General features: G+C 43.1%; 1 protein-coding gene across 6 annotated transcripts in view; it reads right to left on the reverse strand.

Annotated features, from left to right (window-relative positions):
• SDHC (succinate dehydrogenase complex subunit C) overlaps positions 1-10,090 on the reverse strand; it is a 64,852-nt gene extending 54,762 nt beyond the window's left edge. For 2 of the 6 annotated variants that reach the window (XM_047093045.1, XM_047093046.1), the window contains exons 1-3: positions 8,961-9,086; positions 4,493-4,549; positions 3,022-3,123 (exon numbers count right to left, since the gene is read on the reverse strand). In XM_047093045.1, coding sequence (XP_046949001.1) covers positions 3,022-3,123; positions 4,493-4,549; positions 8,961-9,025 — 224 coding nt within the window. In that variant the 5' untranslated portion in view covers positions 9,026-9,086. Of the gene's footprint in view, positions 1-3,021; positions 3,124-4,492; positions 4,550-8,960; positions 9,087-10,052 lie in introns of those variants that run through there. The other 4 variants (XM_047093048.1, XM_047093047.1, XM_047093044.1 and 1 more) reach the window with 4 other exon arrangements.
• Between the last annotated feature and the right edge of the window lie 3,821 nt (positions 10,091-13,911).

Consider the following 13,911-nt stretch of genomic DNA (forward strand, 5'->3'; position numbering starts at 1 on the left):
GAAGCACTCCCACCGGCTAAGTGTGGGACAATCTGAACATCAAAATAAAGGAGAGTAACAGTGTAACCCTTTAGGCAGAATAGGCACTGGGAAATAATAAGAAATATGTATCTACACTGTCTCTCTTCCTGGTTCCTGACACAGAGCTCCTAAAACCCTTATCAACTCCTTAGAGATAGGAGGGCTAGGAACATCTTTTGTTCTAATATTTGGTCTTTGACCCTGATTCCTGACACACAGTTCCTAAATCCCTTGGAATTTCCTGGGCGGTAAGAGCATCCTTTGCTCTAATGAGGTGACTCTGGGTGGGGGCTGGTTACCAGAAAGACCAAGCCACGGTTAGAAATTTGGAACTTTCAGGTCCACTCCCTCTTTTTCCAGGGAGGGAAGAGGGGCTAGAGATTGAGTTAATAATTGATCATGCCTACGTGATGAAGCCTCCGCAAAAATCCCAAAAGTAAATAAATGGTTCAGTGTCTCCAGGTTGGTAAACACAACCACATGTCACGAAGGTGGTGTACCTCAACTCCATGGGGACAGAAGCTCCTGTGCTCAGAACTTTTCTGGACATAGAGGTGCATCAAAGGGTACCTTATGGTTTATCTGTATCATCTGTAGTACCCTTTATGACGACTAGTAAATGTTAAGTAAATGTTTCCAGGTTCTGAGAGCAATTCTAGCAAATGATTGAACCTAAGGAGGGGGTAGAGAGAACTCTTGATTTATAGCTGGTCAGCCAAAAGCACAGGACTTGCAAACAGGCATCTGAAGCGGGGGACAGCCTGGGGGACTGAGCCCCTAACCTGTAGGCTGGGCACTAACTCCACACAGTAAGCGTCATGACCGAATTCCTGGATACCCAACTGGTATCCACAGAGATGGAAAACTGGTTGGTGTGGGAAAAACCTCCACACATTCGATGTCAGAAGTATCAAAAGCAGAGAGGAAAGGAGGTTGTTTCTCCTTTAGTTGGTGTCATCACAGTAGAGAAGAGTTTTTCCTTTTAGGATTCCTTGAGTCTGCACCGATAAAGTATGCTTCATCCTATTAATTTATTTATTACAAATAAATCTAGAAGGGATGATGGAATTAGAAAAATTACAATCTGGCAACCGTCACAGTAATAACTCATTGTAATAACTAATAAATGTTGATGGTAAGTACCATCAACAGATGGTGGTAAAAGTCTCCCCACAAAATAATGATCAACTAATAAGCACACTATCTTTATTCATTAACTTTACAGAGAAACCGAAGCAGACACATTTATTTATTAATGTTTATTTATTTTTGTGAGAGAGCGAGCACGCATGCACTCTCAAGTGGAGGAGGACAGAGAGAAAGAGAGGGAGACACAGAATCCGAAGCAGACTCCAGGGTCCGAGTTGTCCGCACAGAGCCCAACGTGGGGCTTGTACTCACAAGCCGTGAGATCGTGACCTGAGCTGAAGTTGGACGCTCAACCAACTGAACCACCCAGGTGCCCCTGGTGATATAACTTTTATCATTAGTTAAAATGTGTCTTAGGGCACCTGGGTGGTTCAGTTGGTTGAACGTCCGACTTCGGCTCCACTCATGATTTCATGGCTCGTGAGTTCGAGCCCTGCGTCGGGCTCAATGCTGTCAGCATGGAGTCTGCTTTGGATCCTTCGTCCCCCTCTTTCTCTGCCCTTTCCCTGCTCATGATATCTCAAAAATAAATAAACATTAAAAAAAAAAAAAAGTTGACATCACCAGTAACGGTATAAATCATCATCATGTTTATCCCTGGCCCCACGCACTGGGAAGAGCACAGCATCACGTTAGAGGCATTCCTGCCAAAAACATCAGGCAAACAACCCAAGCTGAGGAACATTCTAAAAATGTTAAGGTCATAAAAGATAAGGTAAGACTCTTTCCTTACCAAAGGATATTAAAGAGTTAAAGAGATAACTAAATGCACTACATGATCCTGGGTTGGATCTTGGACCTATAAAGGACAATATTAGGACAACTGACAACACTTGAATGAGATCTGACGATTAAATGGTAACATAGGGTCAAAGTTAACTTTCTGATTGTGATGGTTGTACTACAGAGTGTCCTTGAATTTATGAAACATGCACTCAAGTATTAAGCCTACTTGAGTAATGAGTAATGATCCTCCTAAAGATGTCCGCATTCTAATCCCTGAAACCTGTGAGTATTTTACCTTAAATGGCAGAGGAGAATTAACAGTTGCATATGAAATTAAGTTTGCTAATAAACTCACCTTGAGCTAAACAGACTAGCCCGGATTATCTGGATGGTACCAACATAATCACAAAGGTCCTTAAAAGTGGAAGAGGCTGGCAGAAGGGAATCAGAGAAGAAATGTGACAATGGAAGTAGGGCGGAAGTGGTGGGAGGGAGAAGAATGTCACCCATCACTGCTGGTTTTAAAGATGGAGGGAGGAGGCCACAAGCCAAGGAATTCGAAGTAGCCTCTGGAAACTTTCTAGTTCCTTTTCTAAGGCAAGGAAACAGATTCTTCACTTGAGCCTCCAGAAGAGAATGCAGCCCTCCCAACACCTTAATTCTAACCCAGTGAGACCTGTCAGACTTCTGCCCCACAGAGCTGTAAGATAACAAATGTGCTGTTTTAAGCCACAAAGTTTATGATCACTTGTTACAGCAGCATAAGAGCTAACACAGGAGTAATGGGACACGATCATCTCTGCACTTGATCTTAAATCACTTGGACATGTTCACAAATTGGGAATGTGCACAACAGTATCCAGGAAATGAGTGTATTGTTTTTGCAACATCTATATAAATTTGAAATCATTTCAAAATACTGGTTTTCGACTAATAGAAATTACATTTTGACTTGCCATTTTCCAAATGGTAGTTCTTCAGGATAGATTACCCTCTAAGGCCAGAAGGCAAAAAACAGTCGTCTTCTTATAAAAAAGGCCTGATGGAAATAATCAGGGGCGCAATGGCCCAACCTCCAGGACCTTCACCCATTACCTCTAGATTCCCTGGTTCCACAGCGCTCACCTGTAGATAGTGATATGAGGAGACAGAGGACGGTTTAAACCAGCGTTCTTATTCCAGAACCTCTCCATCTCTTCTTTGGCTGTGGTTCCCAAAGGAACAGCACTAAAATAAAACCAGAAGATGGAAGACTTTAAAATGATGAGAAATACACTTGTCTCAAGATTTTACATAACAAAAAGTTAAAATAAAAAAAGCTAAGCTGGGCTGGATGAACCCATTGTATAAAGAAAACATGTCTGTCCAATCCTCTTATCTTTAGGCCAAGTTTGACTCAGTTAGAAGTCCGAGCAGAGGAAAACTCTTCTTTCCAATTCCCCACCACACAGGTCCTGCCACAGAAGCTCTACTTCTTTGGTGCCAGGCAGCAGAGCCAGTACAATATTTCAAAATCATTTATATAAATGGATCATCCTTTCCCGAGGGCACAGGTGTGGTCTCATACAGCAGCACCACCTGCTCTCATCTGGTTTGTCAAGACTCCCTTTCACATCCTCAAAAATCAAGACCTCAGCACCTCTGAACAGTTTCTTGGGTTTCCCTTGTCAATGGGGTGGATGGAAGCTAAGTGTTGAACAGCTACGTCCAACAATTTATTACATGCCTGTATTAAATACATTCCATCTCCCTCAAGAAAATATAACCTACGCACAGATGACCCATTAATTATAAAAAAAAAAGAAAAAACCCAATAACTTCATAGTGGAAAAATACCTAGCAGACATTCCATTATTCAAATGATCAAAGTTAAAATCACTGACAATGGGACAAATGGCATCACATGCCCTTGATGTGAATATAACCAGGAATATAACATACTTACATATTACTCCTGCCCAAAATGGGTAACCTGACTCTAATCATAGCAAAGAATCATACAAGCCCGACCTGAAAGGCATTCTACAAAACAACTGGCCCGTATTCTTCAAAAACGTCATAACGGGGTGCCTTGGGTGGCTCGGTTGGTTAAGCCTCTGACTTTGGCTTAGGTCATGGTATTGTAGTTCGTGAGTTCAAGCCCCGCGTCGGGCTCTGTGCCGACAGCTTGGAACCTGGAGCCTGCTTCGGATTCTGTGTCTCCCTTCTCTCTCTGCCCTTCCCCTGCTGACTCACTCACTTTCTCTCTCTCTCTCTCTCTCTCTCTCTCTCAAAAATGAATAAACTTAAAAAAATTTTTTTCTTACATAAAAAATAAAAAAAAATAAAATACACAGAGCTCTAAGTAAACATAGCAAATGTCTTCCAACTTTTCTGAAAGTATAAAATGCTTCCCAAATTTAAAATTTAATATTCTCATCCTTCCTTCTTCTACTACCAGATGAGAAAAATAGTGACCACGATCACTAAATTTTCAGCCAACCATCTACAACTATTTTCTTCCACACATACCCCCCAAATCTAAACAACAACCCATTGCTGTTCCCGAAGGAAAAAATGTTAAGTCATAATAGCCTCCACAAATTTAGAAACTTACTTTCTGATACAGAGCTGAGGACTAAGGTGGGCACGGAGGCAATGACGGCCAACCTGTCTGCAAGATAAGAGAAGAAGGAGTCAATGGAGGGCACCTGGCTGGCTCAGTCAGTGGAGCATGTGACCCTTGACCTTGGGGTTGTAAGTTCAAGTCCAATGTTGGGTGTAGAGATTGCTTAAAAATAAAATCTTAAAAAGAAAAGAGAGAGAGAATAAAGAGCAACACACATTTCGAGATCAATTTCAGTTTATCAAGTTCTCTATTTTTGTACCATATTAGACTTAGGAGTGAAAGGAAAAATTAAGAGTAAGATGAAAACAATGACAATATCACTGTCCTTGAAATGATTTTTTAGTTGGAAAGCTACAACTTTAAATAACTTGAGAATAATCACAAATACAACCTACAAATGCAAAATAAAGTTTTAGCCCAACACAAATAATACAAGGTAAAAGAATAATGAGCGTTGGTAACGTTCAACAGAGAAATATAGAATGTGACTGATTTTTAAGTGAGGTTTTAAAGGAGGTCATGGTTAAAAGATAGGGGTTGGGGCGCCTGGGTGGCTCAGGTGGTTGAGCATCCAACTTCATCTCAGGTCATGATCTCGCAGTTTGTGAGTTTGGGCCCGTCTCAGGCTCACTGCTGTCAGCGCACAAAGTCGGCTCCGGATCCTCTGTCTCCCTCGTTCTCTGTCCCTCCCCCACTCACACTCTCTCCCAAAAATAAAAATTAAATGTTAAAAAAAAATTTTAGAGAAAAAAAGAGATTGGGGTAAAGAAGAAGAACAAGAATACAGCTCAGTTAACTGCTGCAAAGGGAGGAACTAAGAAGACTGAAGAATAAGGGGTTTGTAGAAAGAGGATCTTAAACATTAAGCTGTCATTTTAGGAACTACCATCAAGTTCCCAACAACACAGATGAATTTCAAGTCAAAAAGTCTGTAATAGGGGCGCCCGGGTGGCTCAGTTAAGCACCTGACTCTTCATCTCAACTCAGGTCTTGATCTCAGGGTCCTGAGTTCAAACACTGCATCCATCGAGTCTACTTTAAAAAAAAAAAAAAAAAAGTCTCTAATAGTGCAAAAAGTATGGGAACGCAAAGATTTCATGGACCACGTGAAGAGTTGCACCAAGAGGATACACAAGTTTTCTATTAAAAAGTTGCTATTTTTGAAATGCATCAAAACAGTACCAGAACTGCTCCTCAAGCCTAAAACTAAGATGTGCCTGGGCATTCTATGTAAAGAGAGTTTAACTGATCCAGAGAGCACACACGAACTGAAAAATACGACCACTAGGCCCCTCTATTCACATTATCATATCAAATCTTTCCAGAAGTATTTAAGAAAGGTATCAGAGTGAAGCACTGGGATTAAAATGAAAAATATGTTGCTTCCACAAAAGTTTACTGTATATCCCCTATGTGCAAGGCATCGTGGGGAAATAAAATCGCACTGAGGTCCGATGACCTTGTAAAAAAGCTCACAGTGTCCATCACACCGTCGATATTAGAGGCACAAACGTTTCAAAATCCCTCTGCTTTACACTAGGACAGTGGAAGGGTACGCTATTTGAAGGTAAAATAATCCAGCCAACACTTCCTTCAGCTCCTCTCTCTCTCCAGCCCTGGAGACAAGAGGTGAATGCAGACATTGTATACCCCAGGCTCCCAGAAGGAAGTGGGAACAAATCTCTTTAATCAATTGAAGTAATTGTGGTTCTGAAGTTCGCAGGACATGCATTCCGCACACCAGGCTAGGTCCAGTCACTCGGCTGCCCAGCAAGAGTTTGCAGATGTGGGCTGGAATCTACAGCACTCTGTCTAATGCTATTGTTTCCCAGACAAATACCAACGTAAGCTTTCCACAAGGCCCTCACAGAAACTAGGTGTACAAAGTCCATAGCCTTATTTGAAACAGGACCAAAGTAGGTATCAATCCTTGCCTTTTGTGGGAAACCAGGAACTCTGGCAAGTTCCACCAAGGAACCTGGTGTTCTAGGTTATGGCCAAAAAGTAATCGTACTTTGTTTTCTTTTTAATGAACAAGCCAGAACTTACCATCTAGTTAGCACTGTCCCTTTCTAAATGCATTATACATGTGTACCCAAAAAATGTAATCGCTGTTCAAATCATTTGTGAAACTCTTCTCTGGACTGGGGTGACAACAGTGACGCAGGAAGAATATTAAAGTAAAAACTGGAATTCCGATTCTGCATAAATCATGTAACTTTAGGGGACCACTGAGCTTCACCTTCTTTATTTGTAAAATGGGACTGAAAAGACTTACCTAATAAGTTGCTGGGAGGATTACGTAAGAAAATGGCCAGAAAATCATTCTCCAAACTGCAATTCGGCCCACATGTATAAGATACGACCAGTATTTCACTGGTTTCCCCCAAGGTCTTTAGAATTCACATCACATTCTTTTTAAAACCATCAGTGGTGATAAAAATATTCATCTGCTGAAAATGGATTTGACTTTTGGGGGGAAAAAAAGTTATTCAAAGCCAAGTCTACGGGATCAAACTAAATAAAACCATTTTTGGTCCAAAACAAGATGCGACTACAATATAATGAGTTTCTCTTATATGACCTCTAAACTTGATCTGATGATATGCCAAAAAGTTTCAGAAATACCTGGGGTAAGAGCAACACTAAAATAGACATATAACCTCGAAGAACAGGATGAAGAGAAATCACTTAAAGACAAAAATTCTGATTCATGACTGTTAGCCCCCACCCACTCCCAAACGACAACAGAAGTCATCCTTGATTTTTTTTTCTCTCACCCCCATATATACGTGAGGCATCACCCAGTCCTATCAATGCTATCCAGGACTTCAGTCCATTGTTTTAGTCCTTATCCTCTCCATTTCTCACAAAGAGAACTATAAGAGGAGCTCCTGAACTGATCTCCCTACCATCAGTCGCTTCCCAATCATTCAATATTACCAAAGCTAACTTACTGAAAAATAAAGCTGATTTCATTGGTCTTCTGCCCAAAGTCTTTTAACAGTTCCCCGTTGCTTGTAGTGTAAGGTCCACACCGTAGCCAAACAAGGCCCCTCTCAACACAGCCCACTCCAACTCTCTGGACCCATTCTCCTCCAAATTCCCGTCAGCCCCTTATATGTCTGCCACACTGAGTATTGCACTACACCCAGACAGAGCAAGCCCTCTTAGGACTATATGCCCTCGCTCATGCTCTTCTCTGATTGGAACCTCCCTCACAGTCTGATTAAACTCATCCTTGAAAACCCAACAACTCCTGGATGGCAACTTCAGTTTCTTTCGCCTTACTTGCTGCCCCTGCCATGCCTCACACCGCTTCTTCATATCTCTATAGCAACACATATTATGGTGCTTAATAATTAATCTATTTATCGCCTCTACTAGACTTTGAGCTCCTCAAGGATAAGACTGGAATGCTCTGTGTCTATAACACCTATGATAATGTCTGACACATAGAAGAGGCTCAAAAAAAAAAAAGGCTTGTAAATGAGGTATGCTTATTTTAAGAAGCAGTCTTATATATTTAAAGTTAAGCCTTATTTTTAGAGGTGTTTCACAGGTAGTATTTTATATGATGAGCAACGTGCACATAGTTAACAACTCTTGGCGACTTTGTGCCTAAGCGGCATGAACTTTATTAGACAGAAGCCTAGCTGTTCTTTGCTTAGTTCTCCATCTCCGTCTTGGCTTTGGCAAACCATTCCTTGACTAAATGCCAATGGCGTTGCATTACTCAGCTGGTTATTCATTCCTGGCTAGTCTGTGAACTGTTTAGGGAATATACAAAATATAGAGCACTATTTAAAAGCCATGATGTACAGTACTTTGAAAACTAATCATTTTTAGTTAGCCAATTAGCCAACATTAAAAATGTTTAGCCAATACTTCTCTTAAGTGGGTCCAAGTTATTACTATTTTCATTCACAAATGAGGATTGATGACCTTGACTTGTCCAAAATAAATGGAACTAGTGACACTAGAACTAGAATCTAGCTCCTAGGATTTCTTAGAAGGTATTTTCTTTGAGGCTAAGTTAGCACGTTATAAACAGTTCCAAATCCCTCTAGTGAAATGGAATTAGACTCAGAATTTCAATCAGAAAAAGAAATTGTTGTTGTTTTTTTAATTCCCTATGCCCCTAAGAAATCCCTTGTGAAAAAAGAAGAGAGAGGCGCCCTTCCCATGAGCTTCAGATTAATACTAATGAAAAAGTCTATTTCTTGGCATTGAATCCTGGTGGTGACAGTCGTACACATCTCAAAATGATACTGTCTGGACATATTTACTGAGTATGATAATTGTCACCTTCCAAACAATAATCCTGAAACTCCTAAAACGAACTGTTTAGAACCAACATGATCATTTCAAGCTACACATGAATTCTATCAAAAGGCCCCCGACACCCACCAAAATACATCAAGGATTCAAAATCATTCAGTTACGGTAAAACTACCTGGAATAAAGAGTGCAGTTCTGGCAAGACTGGGGCTGGCAACACCTTAGGAAAAAAAGATACATTTGGAAATGAGAGGGCAGGAGGAAAATGATGGATTAAGATAACCCACTCCTGATCTCAACTCCGAAAGGAATCGTTCTGTCACAGAGAAAAACTAAATAAAGTCCCTCTATTTTTATACTGGGTGTACTGCTGTGGAAAGAGAAATAAGAAGGCATTTGGGGAAATCAGGAATTAAATCTCAACGACATTAAAACTAACTTTCCATAACAAATAGTTTCCAAAAATAGGCCTGGCACGAAACTATGCTGGGATTTGTACCGCGAGTGTCTAAAGTCACTCGAGTTGCCGCGTCTAGAAAGGCTCTGAGTGGAGAATGAGGTCTAGACAGTGGACAGAACAGAATAGAAGAAAATCTAGGATACTTCTCCGGGCGGCGAATGACCTTGTATAGAAAAACTGAGACATCCACTCCCTACCCCACATAGAAAGATAAATTGAAACTGAATTCCCTGGGCTGCTTTAGGACAGTAGAGCGACCGCTATGGGCGCTATTTCTAATCGCCGGCGCCGTAGGGATCCAGGACTCCTGTCCCCTCCCCCAGGGGCCCGTTAGGAACTCAGTAGCCACTCGCTGCCAGCAACTAGTGTCTGCAGGAGTTCGAAGCAAAAGCGAAGTACACCAAGATCTCTCTTCCCGAGGCCCGAATAAGAGCTCGAAGTCGTACGACCGACGGTCCGCTGACCTCGAAGTCCTCTAACTATTTACTCTCTCGGAGCGTGGCTCTGGGTGCAGCCCCGAACGCAACCTGGGGGGAAAGTATTGAAGCTGGGGGAAGCAGAAGGGGCGACAGCCGCGCGACTCCTCGGTAGGGAGTTCAGGAGGAGATAACGGGCCCGTGACCCCGGGGACCGGAGCGGCTGGGGGGGAAGGGAAGGGGCCCTAGGACGCCAGGGCGCGCGACCCGCACACCCACGGGCCCTTCCCGCGCCCCGGGACGGTGCAAACAGTCGTCAGCAAGACAGGAGGGGCAGCGCAGGCCTCCCCAAGGCCGCGGACACAGACTCCCAGCCCCGGGCTAAAGTCACCTCAACAGGAGCGCAGCCATCTTGAGTTCCGGCCTGGACGGAAGTGACGCACAACGTCGCCGCCACTTGGGGGGGCGGGGCTATGTCACGTGACGCCTCCGGCTCTTTAAAAGGCTCGCAGGCGGTTCGCCTCAGCGTTGTTCACGCTTAATCTTTTCTGGTTTTGTGTGTCTCCACGGCTTCCCTCGGCTGGCTTCTGCTAGAATTTGCCAGGGGGTCGGCAGAAATGGCGCTGACTCAGACTCTGCGGTCTGCGTTTCACCTGTGAACATATTCATTTTGCTTCGCACCACTGAACTTCTGACTTGCCCTGATTCTTCACCAGGGACTCCAGAATAGTTTCGCTCTCCCTCTTTCCCAGGTAGGCCGGCCGAGGCTCCCAGGGAAACGGGCTCCATCCGTTCTGATGGGAAGCTCCACAACAGAGTACAGAGAACACGAGTTGAGGCCCAAGTTGAGGAAGGATCGTGAGAACTACGTAGACCACCATCCCAAGGCCTGGGAGCCTCGTCTAACCACCTGGATCAGCTCTGTGCCCACAATTCCTGGGCTTGAGCTGCCGCCTGAGCTGGACGCCCACTAGCCAAATACAACACTCCTTTGTTCCTTGTTTCAAGACTGTGTGGGTGACGCCCACAGCCAGAAGAACCTGGAGTGGGGGAGAACTCGCTTTGATTTATACACACACACACACACACACACACACACACATATGGTTTTGAGGAACCCAAGCTCTGCAATCAATTGCAGAGCATTTGTGACTTAAGGAAGAAAAAGGGAGACAGGAATAGAAAATTGAAAAAGTTCTTGAGTCTTTTTGCGGGCGAGGGCGGGGCAAAGAGAAGTGAAGGAGACAGCTTAGAGCAACTCCTATTCTACAATAAAACATTCAGCTAACATTACTATTCAGATCTCATTTATATTTAGCACTCCTGCACTTTCAGGATTTAAATAGCACAAATTCACTTATCTCTGCATCAAATGAAAATCCTGTTGTGCATTTCTATAATACTTGACAAAGAAAGCACTTTCATAGACTTTTGGACTGTTAAGAGACCTTAGCGGCTCTCTAACTTTAGTTTCTATTCAGTGCAGGGATCTCCCATACAACATTGATGGCCACTCATCTTCAGCACTCTAACACATTCGGTAAAGGTTACCTCAAAACACAAGTTTGTTTTTTTGTTTTTTTTTTTAGTAAACTGCTTAATCATTAGAAAGTTGTTACATTCAAATAAAGTTTTCTGGGGAGCCTGGCTGGATTAGTCAGTGTACCATATGACCCTTGATCTCAGGGTTGTGATTTCGAGCCCCACATGGGTATAGCGATTACTTACAAGTAAAATCTTTTAAAAAAATAAAATACAGTTTTCTGCTATTGAACTTCCAGTCATTGGGGTGCCTGAGTAGCTCAGTCAGTTAAGCGTCGTACCCTTGATTTTGGCTCAGGTAGTGATCTCACAGTTCATGGGTTTGAGCCCAGGATTGGACTCTGCACTGACAGCACAGGAACCTGTTTGGGATTCTCTCTCTACCCCTCCTCTACTCACTCATGCATGCACACATAATAACAATAAATAATAAATTATATATAATGAATTTAAAGAGCTAAGTACAAGAGGCATATACATATATGCCTATATATATATATATATATATATATATATATATATATAAACTTTTTGTAGAGGATGTGAAAGTGCTTCAGGGGATTCAAAAACACAAACGTAATTGTCCTCAAGCAGCTTATGCCTTAGCAGGATCAGTAAGTAAATACAACAAAGAAATTAGCAACCCCGTGAAAGAGGTATAGGTAAAAGGAGTGGATGAAAGCAGAAAGTGGGTCACTTGCAGCTGGGGAGACGTGGTTAGGGAGGTGTAATTGACTACAACATCCCGTGAACAGTTACAATTTTGCCTGTGGAGTTTATGATCAAGTCCCACATTTAGAGTTCCACAGCTCAAATCCAATACTAATCATGGAACCCTCCATCTCCTGTGTAAGGAGGTGACCGGTGGGTACCAGGAGCCTGTGGCTTTACAGGTGAACCTGCAGTGGTCCCAATCGCAGGAAAACAGTGGCCTCTCCCCTCAAGTTAACCCTGTAGGGCTCACAACTGATTGAAATTAATTACACTGAAATTCAAACAAGATATTAAGTCAAGCCCCTTATCACCAGGGTTTATCTTCAAAATAAGCAGGAGAGAAAAGCAGGGTCTATCCAAGGCCTGAGATCAGAGAAAGAAAGGGGGGAAAAGAAGGGGAAACATTTCAAATGGAAGTATGAGAGGTTCAGTGAAAAACAAAATCATTTCAGATAATCCCAAGAAGGGAAACAAAGGAGACAACAATTAGGAGAGCTCTGGTGGGAATGATTTTTTTTAGCCAGGTTTGTCTTAAAACTCAGCTCTGACCATGTGGACACTCCCATCTCTAACCCAAAATATCACCCTCAAACCATCAGGAAATTCTTATGATGAACCAATGAAGCCCACCCTCTTTCATTTGCCGTTTAATGCCTTTCACCAATTGGCTTCAACTTTCCTGTACAGACTTGTTTCCTATGATGCCCCTCATGTTCCCCTAAATCAAGTCAAAGTGGAGGCCACAAGATCTGCCTTGAGTATCCTCAATACTTCAGAAACCTACACACACACACACATTTTCTTCTGTCTTTGTTTTTGCTTTTGCTATATCTGCCTCGATACCTTCACTACCCATTCCTTTTCTTCAAAATGGCACACATCCTTCAGAGTGGGTCCATATCTAAAGTTGCCTTCTAGACACAACTCCCCTGCCTCCGAACTTCATTTATTAAATGGTTTATTTTTGTTTTTAACCCTCCATTACTAACTTAATCTCCCGGATGTTTGTGAACTACTGCGCATGTTCAAGCAGATCTGGTTGTGCCCTCCTTGGTATACTAAGCACTTGGTTCATCACTCTGCTATGGCAAGCATGATGGTTGATCATGTTGGGTATTGATGGATTTGTCCTTTGATCCTCCCCTCTCTGCCCCCGCCAACTAGATTTTAAACTCCTTCAAGGAGAAACTTAATTTTTATTCCTCTTTCTGTTACCCACAAACCCATACTTTACATATAGCTGGCATTCAATACAATTTTGTTGCCTTGTCCTGAATCACAATGGACTTAAACTGCAGCATGAGGCATTGAAAGATTCCCTGACAAAGAGGGAAAGCTCAGGGAAATTATTTCCTGGATATTTTCCAGTGGAGAAAGCTTCTATCAGGGAAGAATCACCCAGGATGCAGGGAGATAGGGGGTGGGGGGAAGGACTCCCAAATGACCTGGTCATCTCAAGAAGCCTATAATGCAACCAACAGTCATCGAAAAAATTAAAAATTAAAATTAAAAAAAGACAAGGGATATCCCATTTTCAGAGTTCTCTGGGGGAGCCATTCTCTGGGAAGGAGGCTATAGAGAAATTCCCTCTCATGGCCTAAGGATTCAGGTTCCCCTGCCCATCTATCCCTCGGAGAAGTGTGTTTATGTCCCTTTTTCTGTCCCTCTCCCTCACCTCCCCCCCCCCCAGGCATTCCAGCCTAGGGCAGGGGGAGGCCATCGGACACAAAGCCCTCTGTGTATGGGGTGGTATGTGTCCCCCCACCCCTCCACCGAGAGGACACAATGCCCCTTCTGCTCCCTGTACTCTTCCCCCCTCCCCACCACCTCTCAACTGCACATGCCAGGCTGCAATTGGTTACTGGCTCAGGACAGCCCCCTCATACTGGGGCCCCAGGGGATTTTAAGCGGATTCCAGGAACCCCCCGCTCAGTTCCTTGTCCCCCACTCTCCCATCCCCACAGACGCTCCGAGCCCTTGCCCCTGCCCCAGCT

The sequence above is a fragment of the Lynx rufus genome, unplaced genomic scaffold, assembly GCF_022079265.1.
Source record: "Lynx rufus isolate CCGP_SWC_20201006 ecotype Redwood Valley unplaced genomic scaffold, mLynRuf1.p SCAF_31, whole genome shotgun sequence".
NCBI lineage: Eukaryota > Metazoa > Chordata > Mammalia > Carnivora > Felidae > Lynx > Lynx rufus.